At 40.2% G+C, this 23,809-nt stretch overlaps 1 protein-coding gene across 2 annotated transcripts in view; it reads left to right on the top strand.

The window, feature by feature from the left end:
- Positions 1-23,809, top strand: part of PIK3C3 (phosphatidylinositol 3-kinase catalytic subunit type 3) — a 130,795-nt gene that overhangs the window by 56,283 nt on the left and 50,703 nt on the right. For both annotated transcript variants that reach the window (XM_030566668.1, XM_030566669.1), the window contains 7 exons: positions 219-335; positions 3,157-3,288; positions 9,070-9,198; positions 9,574-9,643; positions 13,922-13,986; positions 16,638-16,722; positions 18,360-18,434. In XM_030566668.1, coding sequence (XP_030422528.1) covers positions 219-335; positions 3,157-3,288; positions 9,070-9,198; positions 9,574-9,643; positions 13,922-13,986; positions 16,638-16,722; positions 18,360-18,434 — 673 coding nt within the window. The remainder of the gene's footprint in view (positions 1-218; positions 336-3,156; positions 3,289-9,069; positions 9,199-9,573; positions 9,644-13,921; positions 13,987-16,637; positions 16,723-18,359; positions 18,435-23,809) is intronic.

The following is a 23,809-nucleotide window of genomic DNA, read 5'->3' as shown; positions in this document are numbered from 1 at the left end:
TGAAGTACACTGAAAGGTCAGATAACTGATTGCCAGCTACAGAAATTTTGATTACATTTTACAGAAAATACTGTGCTTTGAATGAACTCTGAAATGAAAGATAATTGATCTTTTTTGTTAACTTGGGAAATCTAGCTAGACTAAGAATAAATGTACAAATTTTCAGATGCAATTATGGAACAAAGACCTAATTTTCTGTTTCTTTTTCATTCACGTAGGGTGATAAGTCTGTCAGGGTTATGCGTTCTTTGCTGGCAGCGCAGCAGACATTTGTAGATCGACTGGTTCATCTAATGAAGGCAGTGCAGCGTGAAAGTGGGAATCGTAAAAAAAAGGTAAATGCAGGAATAAAAACTTTCTGTGGTTAAAATTTCAGAGTAGGAGTGTTAGTTTTCACTGGAAACTTTTGATAAGTTGTGCAGCAAGATACATTGAATTTTTCTAACGTCTTATTTAAGTAAGCATGTATGTTAATATGCAGTCTATGTTTTGTTTAGCATGAAATATTTCAGCTCTTTTGGTGTTTTTTGCCTTGAGCTATTCTACTTCTGTTTTGTTTTTGGTTTCTTTGGTCACCTTTTTGGACACACATATGGAAGACTAAAATTTCTGGGAAATCTTTCTCAAAGATGCTTTTTGATCAATTTATTTTTCTTCTTTAATTTATACAAATATAACTGTCTTGTACCCTCTGGAAGGTATATCCAGAATAGTGCTTTGGCTCTATGGGTACATTGATTTAGTTGAGGATTGGTAGATGTACACACACTAGCTCCACTTGAACTAGTGCCTAAAACCAGCGAGGCCACGACAGCTGCCCCCGTCTCTGGGTATGTACTTGTGTAGCTTATGTTTTGAGTTTTTTAGACAGGATTTTTTACGCCTTTCTCAGCTATGAATTGTTGTATATTTACTATGTCAGTAGTTTATCTATTTTTCCCCTTTCATTCTTTGGTGAGAGGAGTTAGAAACCGTTGGTGGTTTTCTGTATTATATGTATGATTCTTGATTTTATTAGTCTTTTTGTTCTTATGTTTTTGAGATATTTGACTATATGCCATGTTCATTCTATTCATTTTATCTGTTACTGCTTGTGTCCTTCAATCACATTGTTAATACTAGTTTCGCCACCACTTCCTTTCTTCCCCCACCTAATGTTGTGCTGAACATTTCATTTTCTCAGTGTATGACCCATTATCCATAGCATCTACTAAATTACTCTTTAATACTGATTCGTTTCTGAGATTTTCATATATATTTACATGGAAAAGTATAGCAGCAGCAGGACACTCGAAACCACTATGATCCTAAATACTAATATAGATTGAGGCATTTAGACCTCACAATCTGATTTTAGATTTATCGTTAGATCTTGCTATCATCTCCTTTTTAATCCACCTGAGAATCTGAATAAAAAACAGGATCTTGCTAAGAAAAAAAACAAACTTTGCATCGTAGCTGAGCTGTCAGAGACTGTGGATACACATTGTAATAAAGTTCAGACATTTTCAAATATTAGCTGAAAAGCTTGATACTATATGTTCCAATCTCTGTAGCTTTTTTTAGATTCTAAGTATTTATTTATGGTGTGTGGGTTAAAATGACCAAAAACAAACTCCTTCTGAATATGTTCATTGGTTCTTTATACCAATATTCAACAAGGAGCTTTAGTCTTCTGTGAGGTTAGTGGTTCCTTTCTAGATTCATTAGTTTATCCATTTTCTCTCTCTCTACCTATCCGCAATGTTTATCCAGGATATGGAATATTGTGATTGTATCTATAATACATGAAGAGGAAAATACATTATGAAAATTGGGTAATATGCATATGTTCTTGAAACTATATCTATTCTGCATTTAGAACAAACAAACAAAAAAACCTCTGTGCTTCTGACCCATAATCTATCCTACACATAAACCAGAGAAAAACACTTGTAAGATGCATCGTATGTAGTAATTGCTGATATATTTCTGTATAACTCAAACTGGCCTTTGCAAATATGCCCAGGGGTGTTTGAGCTAATATAGTGGCCCTAGGCCCCTCTTTGCCTCTGACTGGCATTAAAATCAGTGGAATCTGCTGCATCTGTCTTCACTTCATGTCTATTCTGTGCATGGTTGGCAGGAGGAAATAGGACAGCTGTTGAGCATTTGGTGCATAAGTTATTTATTATATAGGATATTAGGTACATAGTTCTGACTGAATTGCAGTTTAAAAAATGTGTGCAGTATTGACTATTTTAAAATATAGTAGATTCAATATTATAAATGTAGGGCCAGTTCCCACAGTCAGATTGTTGCAGGCTGTTACCAGCATGAGTGAACCCATTGAAATCAGCAGGGCTCCATACAGGTGCAGGGCCCCATCTGTATAATTCAGACTGTGGCTCGCTAATGTGTTTTCTGTGGCTCTTTGAAGCATATGATGTAAAATACTGTGTGATTTAATTATTAACTAATCTAAGTTATTAATCAGGATGCTTTTATTATGTTAATCAGTTAGGTTATCAGCTTGCACTAAGCTATTAACTTGTTTGCTGTGAGAATGATATATAATATATATTATAAATTAAATATTTCCCCCATCATTCAGTTTTAAATATGAATAGTTCTATAGTAACTGAAACAAAGTAGTGTGAATTCTGTGGCTCTTTTGGGTAATGTTGATCGCTAATTTTCTCTTGAACCACTGAGATCTGAGTATCACTGTCCTAGAGCATGAGCAGACCTTGCACAGGAGACCTAAAGACCTCTTTTAATATGGAAAACTAACACCCTTTCATAGGGGCATGTAGCCAATTCACAAAAATACAAAAATTATTGGAAGGTTACTATCATTGACACATCTAAACCTGCATGTATTTATATGACTGGCTTTGAACTGGCTATGGAATATCTGATTACTTCGACTGTTCTGCAATTTCTTTTTAATTTCACATTTGTACTAAAGATAGATGTTACATTGCTTTGAAGGCATAAAGTGTTTTATATATGCTATATTATATGGATATACATCTACTTTTTTGTTACTGCACATTTTTATACCCAGTTATATAAATATTTCTGTAAAGGTTGTTCTCATGCTTTTCCATCTGTTTCTTTTAAACTCGATTTACATTTTCATCTAATTGCACTTTTGGGTTTTGGCTCTTTTAGAATGAGAGGCTACAGGCATTACTTGCAGACAATGAGAAGATGAATTTATCAGATGTGGAACTTATTCCACTTCCTTTAGAGCCTCAGGTGAAAATCAGAGGAATAATTCCAGAGACAGCTACACTGTTTAAGGTAAATGGGAGAGATCTTCCATTGAATAAGTGAGTTATAATAAAACCTTAATTTTTGAAATATTAACAGAAACGTTACCTTGAAAAACTACTTGCTGTTAAATTTGTCAAATAAACTTTGTGCTCCCTAAATTGAGAGGCTAATATCACTGAATTTAGTGGGACAAGTGCATGATGAAAATATTTGTACCCGAGTGCAGCCACTGTTTAAATGGCATATTGGTCTAAAAGACTGTATCCTCTACTCTTTACTTATGAAATGCTGAGTGTGTGTGCATACTAATTGACCACAATACTATATGAACTGGAGTTGATGTAGAGAGATGGGCTTTACATTTTGTTTGGAGCAAGGTGAGATCCATGAACATTTTGATATCCAGACAGGACATCTCAATCTGAGGGCTAGCTACTAAGAGATCAGAGCCACCTCAGCAATAGTCCCCCATCCATTCTATATGATTCATTAAAAATCCTTGATCAGCAGAGTCAAACCTTGCTGACAGAATGTCTGTTTGTTATGAACTGTGTGCATGTGGTAGTAATAGTGGTGATGCACAAATGGGTGCATAACTTGTATCTGCCAAAATGCCACCCAAATCACAAACATGTTCATCATTCTACAATCTTCCAGAACCTCACCACCTCTGTCCATACTGTAGACTTGTTTCTCCATGTGCGTGCATTCATGCTTCCTTCGGAATAGTGTGTTACTCCACTTTTACTTCCTTCTTCATTGCCTTTGACTTATCTGATCATTTGGGCTTGGTGGTTCTTGTTCTTCATTTTCAAGCGTTCTTGTCAAATGTATCCTCCAAGCTGACAACAGCCTTCTTGGACTATTTGCTTTTGTACTCTGGCCAACATATCCCACATCACATCATCTCACGTGACTAGCCATCTCAGTTTATACTCCCTCTGTTTTTCCACAACAGAGCAACCTGCATTGTGGTTTGTACCATTTCATTGTGTAGCCTATCAGCACTACCGTCCATCTGAGCACTCTCATTTCAGGAGTGTAAAGCAGTTGTTCTTTCTTCCTCGTTAGCAAGCATTCTGACCCATACATCATGGTGAGAAGCATAAACTGATATGCTTTGTTCTTTAGTTTACTTGGCATATTCTTATTTCAGAGATTTCCCTTCAACTTTATTTTTCGTTTGCAGACCCCTAACCTTTTTTTAATGGACGTGTGGACCCCTTTGAAAATCTTGGACGTAGTCTGTGGACCTCCAAGGGTCCACAGACCACAGGTTGAAAACCACTGGTTTACACCAAGTACTCCTTCATGTGACTCCTAACGTCTGCATTTATATTCCCATCATGCCTCAACACTGAGCCAAGATATTTAAATTGCTGCACACACTTTAACTCTACACCATCTAATTTTACTGGGTTCTCATTATCTCTGAACAAAGCATCGTATGTATTCCAACTTTTGTTGGCTGATTCATAAGCCATTTTCTTCTAATGCAGCCCTCCATGGTTGTAGCTCCCTTTCCAGTGCATAGTATTTTTTCGGCACAACGTATTGTCATTGTCACAAACCATGCTCCAAGGAGCTTTTCTCCTCATGTCCTGTGTCAAGGTGTCCAAATGTGAATGGACTTAAGGCTGATCCTTGATGCTGATCTACCCTCATGGTGAATGACTCACTGTAGCCTCAGCTGCTTCTCACTAGTATTGTCTTACCCTCAAACATGTCCATGATAGTCTGAATGTATTTCTCTCTCAGATTGTGCCACAGCAGGTGCCATCATAATAATTCTCTAGGAACTTTGTAATAAGACATCTCTTATTCTAAATGCAATTCCTTGTGTTTTCTCCCTGTGCTGCTTTTGCAATATTCAGGCTGCCAACACTGCATCCATTCTTAATCTTCCTGGCATATACCTGAATTGGTGGTGGTTTACTTGGTGTTCCAGCTCCTCCCACACTCTTTTTTTTATAATTCTTGCAGGCATTTCATTGTGTGAATCATTAACTTGATGGGATGGTAATTACTACATTCTTGCACATCTCCTTTATGCTTAAAAATGGGGACTAATTTGCAATTTTCCCATATAGTGAATTAAGGTGAAAAGTTTATTATCGTAACCATGGTCTGTTGCTTTAAATGCTTCAGCTGGTATTCTATTCCACTGCCTTGCCATGTTTCATCATCTTGAGCGATGTCTGAGTCTCCACCAGGATGATAAGTCTTGTAAGGTTGTTGCTTGTGCATAGTTTCCTCATTGGTTTCTTTACATTCTCCTAACTGAGCAGTTTCTCACAAAACTGCTGCCATCTCCTAATGACTTCATGCTCTTCCACCAGTGCTCTTCTGTTTTCTTCTTTAATCCACTTCACAGTTCCCAAATCCTCTGTGCTGCTTCGCCTAATCTTGTCTAATCTGTATATTCCTTCCTTCCTTCCATAGTAGTAGTTCTGTGTAAAAGGCTTTAAATGACAGATCTTTAGCTTCCATAACTGCTTTTTTTCTGTTTCCTTTACCAGTTTGTATTCCTCATAATTTTCTGCCATCATTTAAATCTTTCCTCCTCCTTTACAGCTTCTTGCACATTTTGATCATCACCATGTCCCCTTGCAATGAAATTTCCCTCCTCTTGTTTGACCACATGCAGCTTGTGAACGTTCTGAAATATGTTTGGCTATTTTCCCCCCATACCACTGTGGTATCATTGTGGTCAGTTTGATTGTTGCCCAAACTCAGTAGAATCTTTGTCCTTGTACCGCAGACTAACTTCCCTTTCCGCAAGGCTCCACCTCTTTTTGTTCCACAACTCATCTTTTGTTCCCCACTAGCCTTTTCACCTAGAAGTCCATTGCACAACAATATAGACTGCTTATGATTTGCTCTCCTGGCATCAGTTTAGCGTGTCTCACATTTTTAGATTACTTCCTTACAAGAGGAAGAGAGATCTAAAAGTGTGAGAGAGACTAAACTGAACCTAGGAGAGCAATTTCCAAACAATTGACCTCGGACCTGTTGGCACCACACTTGTGTGCAATTAAGTGCTCTTCCCTCTTTACGAAGTATGTACTGGTAACAATCAGGCCATGGGCTCTGGCTAACTCTAAGATAGCCGCACCATTTTCATTTCTGGTTCCAAAGTCTCATTCTCCATGAATGTCACTGTAGCCCTCATTGTGGTATTCTACGTATCTGTGGAGATCTGCTCCAATAATGAAGTACTCTGCTTGTGGTACTTTACTTGTCATTGGGTTCAGCACTATCTGGAATTCTGCCTTCTCCTCAGTCATACAACCAACCTGTGATGCATATCCGCATAAAAAAAACACAAATATTTGTTCTCTCAGTACTATTCTAACTTTCATTGACCAGTTGCTCTTCTTTAGGGTGACCACTAGCTTATCTTGTAATACTGCTGCTATGATTATTCCTACTCTCTTCCTCCTTGCTACTGAGCCACAATACATTATCTTGTAACCCTCTTTGATGTTCATGGCTTTTGACCCCTTCCATTTTGTTTCTTGTATGCAGGCAATTGCACTCTTCTTCTTTTCAGTGTCTCAGCTACTTCTCTTGATTTCCTAGTAATTGTTTCCACATAATTCGTGGGCTTGCTTCTTCAGTTGCATGTGGCCTTAATGAGATGGTTCCTATTTTCCACAGCTGTCAGTTGAAACGGTTGCACGTTTGCTTCCAGCGGATGCCATAGCATTCCAGTGATATGCTCCCTAAAGACAAAGACCCATAAAGCATGTGTGTTTGGCACACTTTTACAACCTGGCTGGCCAGGCCTGATGTTCTTGGGTTGAAATCAGAGTCCGTTATCCTAGGTGGATTGCCTGCCATGGCAAATGAGCCCTACCTGCCAAGATACTTGCCGTTCACAATCCTATTTTCAACCAAGAACAACATCCTCAAAGCTGCCTAAACTATGACAACTCTTTAGGAGGCAGTCTTTCTACAGCTGCACATGAAATTAGAGGCAGGATCGGGGAGATCTTTAGAAGTCAAAATAGCAAGTTCTTTAGCCGGGATAAGAATGACCTTGTCCCAACAGGCGTGCCCACTGTTTAGGAGAGGACAAGGATCTGTCCTCTATGGTTCACACTACCGCTGTAGTTGTTAGTTGGTCCATAGGGCAGTCACCTTCCTCTCTGAGACAGCTCCAAAGCACTACAGGACCCTTAGTTGATCCTGGCAAACTAACCACTTATTGTTTAGAGAGCAATTTGTCTTGCAACAAGAGCTTTGACAGATGGTTGCCATTCATCCATAGCACGCTGAATCTTTGTGGGAATGTAATGCTTAATTGTCTAGACTGATTCTGGATCAGTATGTTGTATGTAGCAGAGCAGCTACTTCAGCAATGTATTAGAAGTCAGCCTTTGACGAAGTGGTGGTTTTTTTTTCAATTAAAAACAAAACAAAACAGAATTTGGGACATCCAGCATGGTCCTATTTAAAACAAGCAAGATATAATTCATGATCTGCCCAAAAGAGAGCCAGAATTTAGATCCAGTCTTTCAGAAGGTGCCATTGATGTCCAAGTGCACTTAGAATTGTGTGGCCACCATCTTCTCAATCTCCTCCTCCAAGAAAGAGGTTGGAGACTAGTCAGTAACCAGCAAGCTCTGCAGAACTAGAAAAAATATCTTGAGGAAGGATGAGGCCTATGTGCTTTTGAGTCTAAGTAGCATCTTTTGGCCTCAGTCATAGCTTTTTTTCTACAACCTCATTAAGTCCTTGCGTAGAAGAATGAGAAACTATATTTTTAAGAGAAAAAGTAAGGTAGCAGTAGATGATGTGAAAAACACAGCCTCAGAGCACTTACTGCAAACCGCTCTAGTGAAATTGATCAATTAAAAATCTCCATTGTGTACCTGATTTTTATTTCATTTTTATTTGAGAGGCGTCACTTGATGTATTACAGTAGATGAATTTATTCATGTAGATAATTGATCTTCAGCTCATTTTATGAGGGGTGAAACTGCAAACAGAATTAAACTAGTTCTTTTAAAAGACCATTTAAAATTGTTACTTTTGCTAAATTAATTGAGAAAGCAATTAATTGGTTTGAAAATGTCCTATCCCTAGCATTTCTTTTACATTTATAATGTAGTTATTGAGTCTTCCTGTTTTCCCCCTCTCTCGCCCCCTTCTGGTCAGTTTAAAATGTTTTGCTCCTTTTGTATGGTTCTTCGAAGTTTAGATCAGATGTGAACAAACTTAATTTCTGCATTTACCCCGAATTAGAGAATAGAATGATTTAAAAAAAAATAATCTACCAGGGTCTGTTCGATTTGTCTTACTACTTCTCTCAGATTTCCCACAGAGTGCTATATCCTCTGTGGATGAATGAAATCTAGAAATTACATTTAAGAACTGGAAGTCCTATGGTCAAACTTCTGGTAAGTAGGGGCAGTACGTTCTTGATGCAGAGTCAAAAACTATGGAACATAATATTTGAGTTCCAAACGATCCCTATTGGAGGAGTATTCCGAGCCTATTGCAAAACCCACCATTTTGCAAATGTCTACCTGCATTCAGACAATTGGGTGAGGAAGTGGCAAGTCCGCTAGAAACTAAACCATAAACTAATAAGATACTCCTTTGATTTTTATTGAAAATTTAATACCTAGATTTAGATACTTGGGGTGTATTAGGCTAGAAGGCAAAAGAGCAAATGAGAGAAACTATTATAAATGAATTTACTCACATGTAGAGAAGGATTCCCAGCTTAGATTTGTTTCAGCGAAGCTGAGTATTCGATTTGTTCTAGTGTACTGGTTCATGGCAAATTTCCTTTTCCAGAGTGCCCTAATGCCTGCCCAGTTATTCTTCAAGACGGAAGATGGAGGCAAATATCCTGTGATATTTAAACATGGTGATGATTTACGTCAAGATCAACTTATTCTTCAAATTATTTCACTCATGGACAAGGTGATGAGCATCAATCAAGTGTTTCTTAATCTCACTATTAAACATTTTTTATTGTTTATACAAGCTGAGGAAATTGCTCTTAGTTAAAACCCAGAAAACACAAGATATTAATGCAGCTTAATTCAGTACTCTTTTTTTTATTGTAGCTATTACATTCCAAAGAATTTCCATTCTTACAAATATTGTTTTAATGTCCTCTATGGACTAAGAAGATATGAGCAAAAAAACTTTCACTTATGCCTTATGACAGGTCTGAACTAAATTTTCCTCAAAAATGAATAAGTGAATGTATTAAACCACTTCAAAACCTAGCCTCTTTTTAAAAATGTTTGATTATTTTTAACTGTTCCACTCATGTTTGTGTTTTCCTTCCAGCTGTTACGTAAAGAGAATCTGGATTTGAAGCTAACACCATATAAGGTGCTGGCTACTAGTACAAAGCATGGTAAGGTTATTTCTTTTTTACAAAAACACTGAAAATCAGGTATTTGTCTTCCTCAGTTTCACTTATCTGGATGCAGATATTATCCAACCCAGGTTTCTTGTTAGTGTCACAGGAGGGTACAGCTGACTTCAGGTTGTAAGATTTCTTTATCACAAACTTGGGCGACTTGCTTAAAAGTAGATTAGTGTTTATTCTTTACCTTCTATTTCCCTTTTCCAGCTTTATTGTTAAGTGCTTATTTTGCCTCACCTAATGCAATGAAAACCTAGGACAAATTGTGAAATACTGGTTGCGATTGTTTCAGAGCTAGCTGCAGCTCGGTTCCCTCTCTGATCTTTGATTCTACACAGCAATAAAAAAATATGGTGGCATGGCTGAAGCTGGCCCAGATTAGCTCACTTGGGCTTGCGTGGCTCGGACTGCAGGGCTAAAAACTGCAATGTATATAGCTATTCAGGCTTGGGCTGGGACCAACAAAAAGTAAAGATGATACATTATGAAATGCACTCCAATAACTTATTTTGACAAGTGTTGAGATTTCGTTGAGTAATAGTAAATGTACTGTGTTATGCTTAGTAGAACTAGTTAAATTTCCATAATAGGAGACCTTACAACTACATTTAGGATGAAAACTAGTAAGTTCTTTCTTTGACTGATGGTCTCCATATGGATTCCAGACATGGGTGTGCGTGCGCACAACATGCAAAAGCTATAAGTGGATGTCCGGGTCAATGCCTTTCCAATTCCTTCATACCACCACACGGCCAGAGTCGGAACCCATGTTCCTCGCTGTTCTTAGTTCTGCTAAGAGAACTCGTATCTGTTTTATTCTCACCTGTATATCATTGTTAGCATGTTCTCATTGTATATAGTAGTTCTTGTACAGTTTTAGTTCGTTAGGCTCCCCTATCGGACAACTTCTCCTGGAGGGGAAACAGTCCTTCCTCTACCCACACCCTTGTTGTTATGCCCCGACAAGCCAGCTTGAAGAACCTTGCTTTGTGCCTGCACTCTTTCTCCATGGGCATCGAGCACCAGCAGCGTCTACTATCTTAACGAAGTCCACGACATCATCCGCTGTTCCATCTGCTGCTCATTCCCAGCTCAGACTCGGTAGGGTAGGGAAGTTTGCCTCCGCACATTTCTCATGGAGGAAGCTATGCGCCCAGGTGTGCAGTTGGATCCGGGACTGATGGATCCACCAGAATGGTACCCATCACTACTGGTGAGTGACCCTTAGACTTCCTCCTGCGTATTGGAACCCTCAATACTGCTGTATCCACTGAAGCCCCACTGCAAGCATGAGAAACCCAGACATGGACATAAGGGCATCTCCCCAATTGGGACTGCTTCTAAGCACAGCATTGCCTCCCTGAGCTATGCCCAGTCAGGTGAGAATTAGCACACCGAGTCGGCTGCTGTGGCTTCCAAGAAGCCCCAGACAGAGCATAAAATGAAACACATCTGCAAGCTGTAGGTGCTGCTTCCCGTCCTGACTCCTAGTCTGCTGCCATCTTCACCACCGGCACCATCTATACCGCTGGACCCTTTCAGACTGGCATGCCTGGCTCCCACACTTCAGGCCGCCTGGAAGTGCTGATGCCCACAGCCAAGTTCATTCTTTCATATGCCAGTTTCTTATCCACAGACACCTCACGGCTTACCTCTCCAGTGGATGAACCTCTCCTTCTGGAGTGGCGTTCCTCTTCCACACCTATGCACCAACAGTTTCACCTCTTACCAGATCCATCTGAGTCTGAATGGTTTTTCACGCTGGACCTTTTCTCTCCTGCGTGTTCTCACAGCCCAGATGGCACTTACTACCCACCCTAGCCATATGCCTATGACCCTTGCACTAAACCGTGGTTCCATTGCCCCAGGGCCCGCCGATGCATGGCATACCCTATGCTTGGCCCTACTGGTTTTGGTCCACATCCCGTTCGCCGCTCCCATTCCCTGTATCACTCTCGCCACAGATGCCTCCCTCACAAGGTGGAGCACCCATCTGGATAGTCACACTGCCCAGAGAGGTGAGGAGTTCAACATTTTGGAACTCTGCACTGCCCACCTGGCCTGTCAGGCGTTTCTCCCTCTCATATGGTCCTGGCACCTTCAGCTGCTCTCCGACTTCATGATTGCAGTTGTGTATATCCACAAACAAGGCAGTGCCAGGACACCCTCTCTCTTTGCAGAACCATCCACCTCTGGAACTGATGCATCAAGTGTGGGATCACACTTCACACCATGCACCTTCTTGGCAGACACTTTCAGTAGGTCCTTCTATACAAATCGCAAGTGGGAGATCCGTGATCCCATGCTTCACTTCATCCTATGCTGGTGGGGCACCCCACATTGGGACCTCGGAGAACTTCAAATTTCCCCTTTTCTGTTCCAGAGGGACCCTTGAAATTGGCTTGTGGGACAACGCCCTCCTCCAGCCTTGGACCTCCGAAGTCCACACTCATTTCCACCCTTCCCTCTGCTCCCACAAGTCCTGTGCAAGGTATGACAGGATCGAACGATGGTCATCCTGATCGCCCCCTTTTGGTCTCGCCAATACTGGTTCACCGACCTCCTCCACCTCTCCACTTGTCCTCCGATCCACCTTCCACCAATTCCCCATAGACTGTTCCTCTACATTCACCTGACCATCATTTGCTTCCTTAAAGGCTTGCTCAATGCCTTTCTGCTAGAAACCCCTCTTGGAACATGTACATCATCGTCTCTGCCCTCAATGAACAGCCCTTTGAGCCCCTCCTGGTCTGCTCCCTCTCCCACCTCTCCATGAAGATGATCATCTTAGTGGCCATCACCTCGATGAGGTGCACTAGCACCTTCACCAATTGCTACGCCATCGCCTCGGCAGTGGTGATCGATGTGGCTGTCGGCTGAGCCATCCTCCAGACTGTGAATTCACGCAACTCCACGCACCCACCTTCATGCTGAGCACTGCTCGCCACTCTCCCATGTCTGGAATCCATGTAGGGACCATCACTTGGAGGAGGAGAAGGTTACTTACTGTAACTGGAGGTTCTTTGAGATGTGTGGTCCCTATATGGATTCCAGTACTGCCCTTCTGGTCCTCTTCTGCAGACTCCATTACTTTCAGATAAGAAGGGTACTGAAGCGATGTTGACTCGCACAGCCTCTTGTAGCAGACATGCAGATGACACAAGTGCAGGTCAGCAAACACTACTGAACAGTTTTGACTGTGGAGCTTGTGCACCCATGTCTGGATTCCAGACAGGCACCACACATCTTGAAGAACCTGCAGTTAAAGTAAGTAACCTCCTCTTTGTCCTCTATTTGTACCACTGAAGTCTTTAAAATGTCTCATGATCCAGTTGTATTGAAATCCACTAGAATCTACTCTTTTTTTCATACAATTTTGTTCTATCATTATGATTCTTAAAACAGATTGAGTAAAGTAAAATGACTATTTTTACAGTCTTCTATAGTAGGGTCTATTTTTATTCATAATGAGAAGCAAGGTCTGGAAATCAAGAGACTCAAGTTATAGCTCCAACTTTATTGCTTGCTTGCTGCCTAGCCTTGGGCAAGTCATGTAAAATTTCTATATGCTTCTCCATGCATAAAATGGGTATAATGGCTACCTTCTTAACAGGATGTGACAGTTTGCCCCCCTCTGAATGCCACCAGATGTCCTTGGATGCCACTGAGTCAGCCTGTTCTGCCAGCCTGGGTCCCCTTTACCTGGTCTTGCTGGGTTAGGCTCACAAGTCTCTTCCAGCCAAGCACACAGGCAGGACCACACCCAGCTGCACAGAGAGACAGAGATCAGCTCTGGAAAGATTCAGCCTTACGGGCTTACCCCAGCAATCTGGGTTTTTCCCTCTTAAAGGGAGTGGACACAACCTCTTGCCCCCTCATTACAAATTACATAAACTGAGTTTTATGTTGTAAAAAAAATTTTTAACTATAAAAGGTGAATTTTAAGTGGAAAAGAGGTAACAAACTGAACAAAGCAGATTCCCAAGCAAATAAAATTGCAAAGAAATTGGTTGCAAATAGTAATTCCTCACCCTAGATATTGTCTTAAGTTGATTCCTTCACAAGCCAGATATCTTTCCAGCCCGGGTCAAGCAGTTGTTTCTTGTGACTAGTACATTTAAAATTTACTGCAGGCTATGTTTACTGGCAAAACCTTGCTTGCTGAGTGCAGTGGAGTAAAAGGTGCATAGCTTTATTTCTTCACCAAAGTTGTTCTCTCCTTATTTTACACCTTCAAGTACTGAAGTTACTGCTTTCTTTTCACAGGTTTCATGCAGTTTATTCAGTCAGTCCCTGTTGCTGAAGTTCTTGCTACTGAAGAAAGTATACAGGTATATGATCTGGTGTCTCTTCTTTTTTCATTCATTTGGGAACAGTGTCTTCATATTGCAGATCTTTTGCATGAGTATGCAGCATGGATATTAAATGTGTGTAAAATTAATATTGTTGAATTCAGGGCAAGACTCAACTAGTTTTGGCACTGAAATTCTGATTGTGCTTTACAGATGAATGAAAACTGATAGTTATTGGTCTTGTTCTGTTTTCTAGTTTTAGGTAATATATGGAGATATACCTATCTCATAGAACTGGAAGGGACCTTGAAAGGTCATTAAGTCCAGTCCCCTGCTTTCACTAGCAGGACGAAGTACTGATTTTGCCCCAGATTCCTGAAAGGCCCCCTCAAGGATTGAACTCACAACCCTGGGTTTAGCAGGCCAGTGCTCAAACCATTGAGCTGTCCCTCCCCCCGTTATTTTCTAGGAGTTCATAGTAGCAAAAACTTTAGAACAGTCAGTTGAGATACATACCAGTATTTTTTGTTACTGAGAACTCCCACACTAGCATCAACTTCCTGGACACCACAATCAGTTTCAATAATGGAACCCTACAGACAACCATATACAAGAAACCAACTCATCAGCACACTTTCATAGATCCAGTATCTACCCCAAACACACTAAGAAATCCGTTATCTACAGACACTCACATCTTACAGAATATGCTCCAAGGAGAAAGTCCAGGATATACACGTTAACATACTCAAAACCACCAACCAAACATAATTCACCAGAGAAGTAGATTGCATCATGGAACGCACCACCTAAATACTCTGAGAACCTGCTTCAATACAGAAATAATACCCCCTCCAACTGTGCACCGTTAGTTGTCACCTGCTACCTCACACTGGAATCCATACATGGTGTCCTCAAACAACTGTAACCTATACTCAAGAGGAACCCCATCCTGAAATAAATCTTTCATGCTCCCTCAGTTCTGGCCTTCAAACAACCTTGTTCCCCCCACACCTCTCCAAGCTCATCATCATAAGCAAGCTCCCCACAGACCAGGACATGCCAACTCAAAGTGGCACCAGACCTTACCATAAGAACAGATGCAAAACGTGCAGACATATTGCCACTGCTAGAATGATCGACATCCCCCACAACACACCTTTTCAAGATCCATGGATCCTACACGTCTATCACGACTCGTGGCATACCTCAGCAAGTGCACTAAATGCCCCAATAACAACTATGTGGGTGAAACCAGACAATCACTACATTCCCGAATGAACTCACAGGAAAATGATAAAAGACAGAAACACCATACGACCTGTGGGTGAGCACTCTTCATAAAACAATTGCTTTGTCTTACCCATCTGTCCTTGTCCTCAAAGGAAACTCGCACAATGTTTCAAAAGATGAGTTTGGGAGCTTAAATTCATAACTCTGCTAAACATTAACAATACTAGACTAAACACACAGACATGAGATTTATGGCTTTATTACAACAATCTATAACCTGCTAACCCCCTCTTTTTGTCTTGTGACTGCAGAGGTCACAGACCACTCTACCTTGAATGGTACATTAGATTAGAATATGTGCTAACTATTTATGCTGAACAATCTATTCCACCTTGCATTTTAGATGTGACACTGAGTACCTGTACCTGAAGAAGAGCTCTGTGTGGCTCAAAAGCTTTTCTCGCCACCAGAAGTTGGTCCAATAAAATATATCACCTCACCCACTTTCTCTCTCTCATATCCTGGAATTCTACACTACATACTGAATTCCCAAGGCATTCCGAGCAGGACTTTTTCCTATACAGCACTTCAAAAGCCTGCACTTTTATACCTTACGGAATTGCAAGGTCCCTTCACTTCTGTATCCTGGCCATTTTCAGCAAGATAAAGTACTAGCCAGTTAACTGATAACTTTGCTGCACATCCTTGAATGGCTTTTCTATAGGTGATTACTTCATGAGAACTCCTACTGTTCAAGCTCAGTACATGATTTTTAAAAGTTCCTAACTTGGCAAAATCAAAACCAGTCTCCTCCAGAAGGCAGTTATGGACTAACTCGATAAAGGCTTAATTCTGTTCCAAACTTTAAACCCTGTGACTATTTCTATAAAATTACTGGACTTGTTTATTTTGAGTGGAAAGTAAGGGACATAAAGTATTAGTGCATAGTTTGTCTGATGTTCATCACATCATTCTAAGACGTTACTCAACTTTTAGATTAATTTGAATTGCTAGTGCTGTTTAGCTTTTTCTAGTCTAGCAGAAAAATATATTTACTATGGAGGCATTTTTGATGCTCATGGTAATTTTATGCAATAACTCAGCAATACAAATTTAATTTTATGGGTTATTTTAAAGGAAGAGCACTTCAATTTGTGACAGTGATTTTAAATCTGTTTCTGCTTTGGTGAATAAGAAAATGTGAACAAAGATCTAAACCATAGCATGAAAACATAACTGGCTACATTTTTTTTGTTTAACGTTCTGAAAACTTTGAACATAACGCATTCTTGAATTCAACCTTGACATTCTTATAAGTCGCAGGATTGATACCAGAAGTGTGTCTTCACAGAGTATGGTAATAGATGTACCAAGGTCATAAACTGCTAACTTTTCTATCTACCCTGAAGTTAGTTCAAAGCTTTATGGGGTAAGTAAGTGCTTTGATGTCCTTCCAGAACTTCTTCAGAAAACATGCACCAAGTGAGACTGGTCCTAATGGGATAAGTGCAGAGGTGATGGACACTTATGTTAAAAGCTGTGGTAAGTTATTACAAATGGTTACTTGCTGATTAAATGTGCCGCTATTGGCACAAAGGAAAGTAGTGTGCCACTATTGGACCTGTATACTTAGTAATGTTCAAATGCATTGTATGTAGAATTTATTTAAAAACAGGTTTCAGAGTAGCAGCCGTGTTAGTCTGTATCCGCCGAACGAACAGGAGTACTGGTGGCACCTTAGAGACTAACAAATTTATTTCAGCATGAGCTTTCGTGAACTACAGCTCACTTCTTCGGATGCATAGAATGGAACACACAGACAGGAGATATTTATACATACAGAGAACATGAAAAGGTGGAAGTATGCATACCAACAGGAAGAGTCTAATCAACTGGGAGGAATTCATCATTTAAGTAATATAGTAGCAAAGTGATACTGATAAATATTGGATAACTAATGAACACTTACATGATTGCAAGATATGTTTGGTAAATTTATTGCCCTGCCTAACAACATGAGACTGGTGTGACAGGTTATGCCCCTTAGGAAGCCAACTGATGTTCTGAGATATCACTGAGTCTATATGTTCTGACAGCATGGGCCCCCTTTAACCTGTCTTGCTGAGCCAGGCTATTAAAGCCTCCTTTAACACACACACAGGCAGGGCCACACCCAGCTGCAGATCAGCTCTGGGAAGACTCAATTTAAGGAACTTGCTTGAGCACCCAGGAATGTAGACCCAAAGGTATACTGTGAAATCTGCCTCCTCCCTCAGTGTGGAAGAAGGTATGCACAACTTCTAGTCCTCCCTCCCCCCAGCTAGAAATTACAGAAACTGGGTTTTATAATAAACAAAACAAATGTTATTAACTACAAAAGGCAGATTTTAAGTGGTAAAAGGGGTAGCAAACAGAACAAAACAGATTACTAAACAAATGAAACCAAACGTGCAACCTAAGCTAGTTTCCCTAAAGAAATTGGTTCCAAATAGTATTTCTCACCCTAGATATTGTTGCAGGCAGATTACAGAAAGTTTTGAAAGACTGCTGCACTGGTCTCCCTCTTGAGACCTCAGGTATTACTCACAAGCTAGATGCTCTTCCAACTTGGTTTTTTTAGTCAGAAACATTATTCCTGTGATTTTTTTCCCCCCACCATTTCTAAAATTAATATTGTGAGCATTGTTGGCATTAGGGACTCATTGATGACTTAGTTGTAACTTCACTGTCACCATTAGATTACAAGAGCCAAGTGTGAAAGCAGTATAATGCTGGCAAATAGAATTGTGTAAACGATTCTACATGCAAGACTTAAAAATATTTGTTTTGGTTTCACTTTCATGGTGTATTAAATCATCCCATGCTGATCTAATGTTGGAAGAAATAAGGTGACTTTCAGATTTTAAGCATATGTAGTCTTGTAAATGTACATACAACTGTACAGTATTAGGTCTTAGGATTTCATTAATATATAAGAAGATACCTACTACATTTCTCTATGCATTTCATTTTATTTCAAAAGTTGTTCTTTATACTTCACTGTGTTCTTGATTCCCCAGTTTATCCATTTTTCAAGAATTAAGCTAACAGCAAACCTACTACTATGAACAGTATGGAACACATAGTATCCAGGATATGAAATATTCCTGATTTGTTTTATAATTTACTTGTCATTGCAGCTGGTTATTGTGTTATTACCTATATCCTTGGAGTTGGAGACCGGCATCTGGATAATCTCTTGCTAACAAAAACAGGTATTTTTTTTAATCATCAAATACTGCTATACTATTACTTTGCAAATATATCTTGGCATAATGTTTTGTTGAATTTTACTTTATGGACACTGTAATATCCAACAAGCGATAGTTGTGGATTAGACTGCTTTTAAAAAAAATCTTAAGGCTACATCAGATGATTTAAAGTTAACTCGTTAGTAATTTATAGCTCGAGATTGTACATATTAGGGAAGTAGCAAGTAGGGATCAGACTGCATCATGCACAAAATTAAATACTTATTTCACAATGTGAAATGAGTGCATGTTGAGTACTGATGTCGGTGGAGGGGACCTTTTTAGAGATGTATATTGTGGGAGTCTATTAATCGCAGTTAAATACCAATATTCTTTTGCACAATACATTTCCTTTCAGCTTCTCACTTAGTTTATACTTTTGTGCCTGTTCTGCATACAGTCTTGTGTGTTTCATTGTAACAGAATTGTTTCTGAGTTGTAAAGGAAAAACTACAATTCATACATAAGTGAAATGGAAATGAATTATTTTTTCTTTACAGGCTAATGTACAAACAATGCAATAATACTGAAATTCCTGTTCTGTGCAAATTAAGGACTGCTAAAAGTTTTGTTAGTTACAAAATTGGTTGACTAAAATGTGCATTGCTGGAAAGCAACACTCAGCAGATTAAAATGAAATTGAATTGCTTATTGTAACTGCCTCTCTAATTAATTTTGTCCTCAAATCTGACACTGACAACTTTCAAGGTTTAGCTGAGATGTTAGAAAAACAAAGATGAAATTAATGGATAATCACTAATTAGAAAGTAATGCTGGCTCCAAAAATCCTAATTGTTTATAAAATTGTTGAATTTTTCATAGGCTCATTCACACAATCTCAGAGCAATTTCAGGATCTATTAATTGTGTGCCTGTTGAAAAAAAAATACTTCTTGCAGACAGATTTGGCAGCTATACACTCAGCTGCATTCCAAATACAGTACAAATGTAAACATTTTTTTAGTACTAGTTATATTGATATTCGACCATCTTGATTAATACAGCAAGGTATCCCTGCTCGTTCTTGTGGTTCTAATACTGTTTTTAACCTATAAGTGGTTCCATGTGTCGTGTTGTCAATTCCTAGAATTAAATACATGTCTAGAATCCTTAATATTTTTTCTCGATGGTCCTAACTCATGTTATAATTATCCATGCAAAGGTATAAAAATGATCTGAAATACATGGTTAAAAAAACCCGTACATTGAAACTGAGAGAGACAGAGAGATTCTGGAAACTTTCATAAGCAAAACTTAAAAAAAAAAAAAAAAAAAAAAAAAGGAAATAGGCAATGGCACAAGCTTTAAAGAAAAGGAAATGAGCAAATGTTTTAAAAACAATAGATGCACGTGTATTTGACAATGTTTAAAATTGAATTGCACTACAAGCCTTTGTAAATATGGAGCTATCCTTTTTAGGCCATGGCTACACTGACGCTTTACAGCGCTGCAACTTGCTCGCTCAGGGGTGTGAAAAAAACACCCCCCTGAGCGCTGCAAGATACAGCGCTGTAAAGCGTCAGTGTAAACAGTGCCGCAGCACTGGGAGCCCAGCTCCCAGCGCTGCAAGCTAAGCCCTATGAGGATGTGGAATACATGCAGCGCTGGCGCTGCGACTACACTCTCACTTACTTCAAAGCACTGTTTCGAGTGTAGCCATACCCTAAAACTCATTCTTCCTACCTAACTTTCTATACTCTATTGTTTGTTTGTTTGTTAAGCTGGGTGCAATCTGTCTTAATTACTGTAGCTTGTAAAGTCTTAGAGGCAATGACACAGTTGTAGTGGTTTATCTCTCTGTAGTTAAGCATGGTCGTTGTCTCAATTACACTCTTCTTGGTAGGGTAGTTTAGCCCTCTGGCAAAACCTGACCTCTTCCCTTTGTGAGGCAAACAAGAGTCCAACAGAACTGAAGTCCATAAACCTTCACCCATTGGGTGCATTGCTAAACTTTCATGGTGCAAGGGTTCACAGGCAATTCTTTACTAAACACACACACCCCTTCCCAGAGTTCTTACCTTCCTTTCTGCTGCTTGGCCCTCCTCTCAAGCTATTCCACAAGCTTTTTTTCCTATACGCTTCCTCCATGGCTTCTTCTCAGCTGGAGTCACTTCACTTCAAGTTCTCTCCCTATTCTGAGAAGGTTACTTATGGTCCTAACCCAGAGGTGGGCAGACGAAGACCCGCAGGCTACATCCTGCCCGCGGGGCCATCCTGCCTGGCCCTTGAGCTCCTGGCCAGCCCTGGCCCCTCCCCTGCTGTCCCTCCTTTCCCACAGCCTCAGCTTGTCATGCCAGCAGCGTGGCTGGCTCTCAGGCGGCGCAGCTCAGGGGCAGATTTACCAGTCAACACAGGGTGCCCTGTCACAGGGCCCCCCAACAATAGGAGGCCCCAGGGCCGGGAACTCAGGCAGCTCAGTACCAGCGCACCCCCTGTCGGGGGGGAGGGGCAGCGGAGCAGGTTTGAGCGCGGGGAACATGGCCGGAGGAGCACCGGGCGGCCACACAGCTGACCGAAGGGAAGTGGCTCTTGGGTAAAAAACCACTTCTCTCCAGCTGTGCGGCTGCCCCTGCTCCTTCTGAGTCCCCCGCCCATGTTCACAGGGCCACATTCCGAAAGGGGCTGGGGTGGAGAGGGAGTGGAGTTCCAGGGGGATGGTTAGGGGCAAGGGGTCCCAGGAGGGAGCGGTCGGGGACCAGGACTAGGGGTTGGATGGGCCGGGGGTTTTGAAGGGGGGGGTAGTCAGGGGATGGGCAGTAGGAGCGGGTGGGTAGGGGGCAGGCTGTTTGGGGAGGCACAGCCTTCCCTACTTGGCCCTCCATACCTTTTTGCAACCTTAATGTGGCCCTTGGGCCAAAAAGTTTGCCCATCCTTGCCCTAACCCCTTTCCCAGAAGCTTTTTTGCTCTCAGCCTAAGCACCCTAGAACTTGCAAGTCCCAGAATGCATTTGATGTGGGCTTCAACAGTAACAGGAGTGTACTGGGCCTTGATTTGGGCAGTCTTTAAAGAGCCAGTACACCCTTAGACATGTTCTTTGTATCACATTTAACAAAAGGCTCCCCATTCCTGATTGCAGCCTCTTTGCATTGTTAATTTTATATAACAATTGAGATCAATCTGAGATCCAGGAACTTAGCATCTCTGAATATCTAGGTATTTAGTCTAGCATTGGAGACTCAAACTAAAGAGGCAATTTCTGAAAATGTTAGCTTCACTTCAGTTTTTCTCTGTAAAAGGTGCAGAGTATGTATTACTTTCCAAAGTGTATGAGGCTTCAGTAAATAAGGGCAGAGACTTAAAGCCAATCAGCCAAGGAGATGGGAACAGAACTTTAGACCACTAGACGCCCAAACCTGTGCACATTTCCTTGGAGAGGGTATTTTTATAGGGACAGAAGTGGAACATGCAGCTGTAACTTAGTTTTCCAGCTAACAGAGCATGACCTTTCTTAGCTGTCTTCTTTATGAGCTTAGCAGTTACCCATGCAAAATGTTCTGCATATTCACAGAATGATTTTCAAAGGCTCATAACTCCAAAAACGCAAAGCTAATTTTCTGAGAGGCTTAAAGGGATTCACTTCAATTAGGACTATTTCCATGCCAAATATCAGTGTTCTACTGTCAATTGTTACTTCTATAAAGTTGACCTATTTTATTATGAGGAAAGTGTATTTTTCGTCATACATTCAAACAGAGGAACATTTTCTTATTCTCTCCCTATCTTCCCCCTCCCCCACAAAAAAGTGTTCCTTGGACATAAGCCTAGCATTGAGATTTTGAGCCTGAAAGGTGATCATTTCCTAAGCTGCAAACTGTTAGAAGTGACATTACTATGGGAAGTGGCATGCATCCTTAACCATAGCAGGTCACCATTAGCATCCCTTTTTCCTAGTTGTCAAGGTTTTGTGAAGTTGGAACATGTGTGATATGAATAAATGTATTGTTTTGTTTCTTAGTTGTCCCCCTGAATCTGGTCTTGAATTGCAGAGATTAGCTAGAGTTCCAGTATGTCCGATTTGTTTACTGAAGAATGCGAGGCTTCCAGCATTTAATTTATAATTTCCCTAATTACATAACATTTTTCCAGCCTGACTCTCCAAGTCCACCTGATAACATTTTATTATAAGTATAAAAATATAATTAGCATAGTATGTGTTTCTGCTATTTTATTAGACCTCAGGCAGGCTGGTGTAGTAAAAGGATTTGGGGACCAAACCAGTTACGATGGCTGTACACATTGTATGGCAAATAAAATGTAGGTCCATGGTTTTGACTGAACTTTAGGTAACTTGAGTTGGCCACACACCATTTATGATGATTTGGTATCTACATTAAGTTTAACAAGTCTGAAGAGTTTCCAAATTACATGTGTCTGGAAGAGTGTTGTAAGACAATGGTTTTCAACCTTTTTTTCATTTGCAGACCACTAAAAAACCTTCGAATGGAGGCATGGACCCTTTTGGAAACCTTAGACATAGTCTGCGAATTCCCAGGGGTCCACCGACCACAGGTTGAAAATCACTGTTGAAAGATACTGGTTTAGCTTCCTTACATTCAGTAAATACTCACCATCTGGAATTTGACATTTACTCAAAGCCCCTCTCTCATAATTACATTATCATTTTTTGTTAATTTTAAAGATGAAACTGGTATCACTTACATTAAATTAAAACTTTTGTTAAATTAAAACACAGCTATCAACAGAAAACAACATTAAATAGCTGGAGAGAAAACTGAGCCAGTGTATAAACTCTGATTCTGTTAAATGATGCACTTAAGCATTAATGCAGAGTATGAATTTTGATATGAAATGAATCTCTGACCTAATGCTCTTTTGTAAAGGTTTTACTTATTTCCTGTATGGGCCCCAGTTTGCATTCATTTCATTTTTATCAGATTGAAATTAAGGTTTGAGAGCTAATGTGAAGCTTTACCAAAATATCTTTGTCCTAAAACATTTATTCCTATTTGCTTCTTGTTTTGTGTCCATTTGCTGTTTGTATTGTGAACCTGTAAAATATTTTTGGATACAGGGTACGTGAAGGGCTGCAGAAAATAAAGGCCCTGTCCTACAACTCAGATTCACATGAAAATCCTTACTCTGGGGACTGAATTTAGTTTTTCCACTGGAAAATCCTAAGCAGTGCAGCAGAGGGCAGTACTTAACCATGATAAATTCTAGTTGAAATTCCTCTTATCTCTGTGTTGTAATACAGTATATACTCCACATGATAGTGAAACAGTGCGGGTTTGAATGTACATTCTTTTTGGCCCTGTAAGCCCTGGTTCTCCACTTGTAGGGTAACTCCCTTCTCTTCATGTGTCAGTATATTGATGCCT

The sequence above is a fragment of the Gopherus evgoodei genome, chromosome 6 (assembly GCF_007399415.2).
Source record: "Gopherus evgoodei ecotype Sinaloan lineage chromosome 6, rGopEvg1_v1.p, whole genome shotgun sequence".
Taxonomy (NCBI): Eukaryota; Metazoa; Chordata; order Testudines; family Testudinidae; genus Gopherus; species Gopherus evgoodei.
The sequence above is the reverse complement of the archived record's forward strand: the minus strand, read 5'-3'. Positions and strand labels throughout refer to the sequence as shown.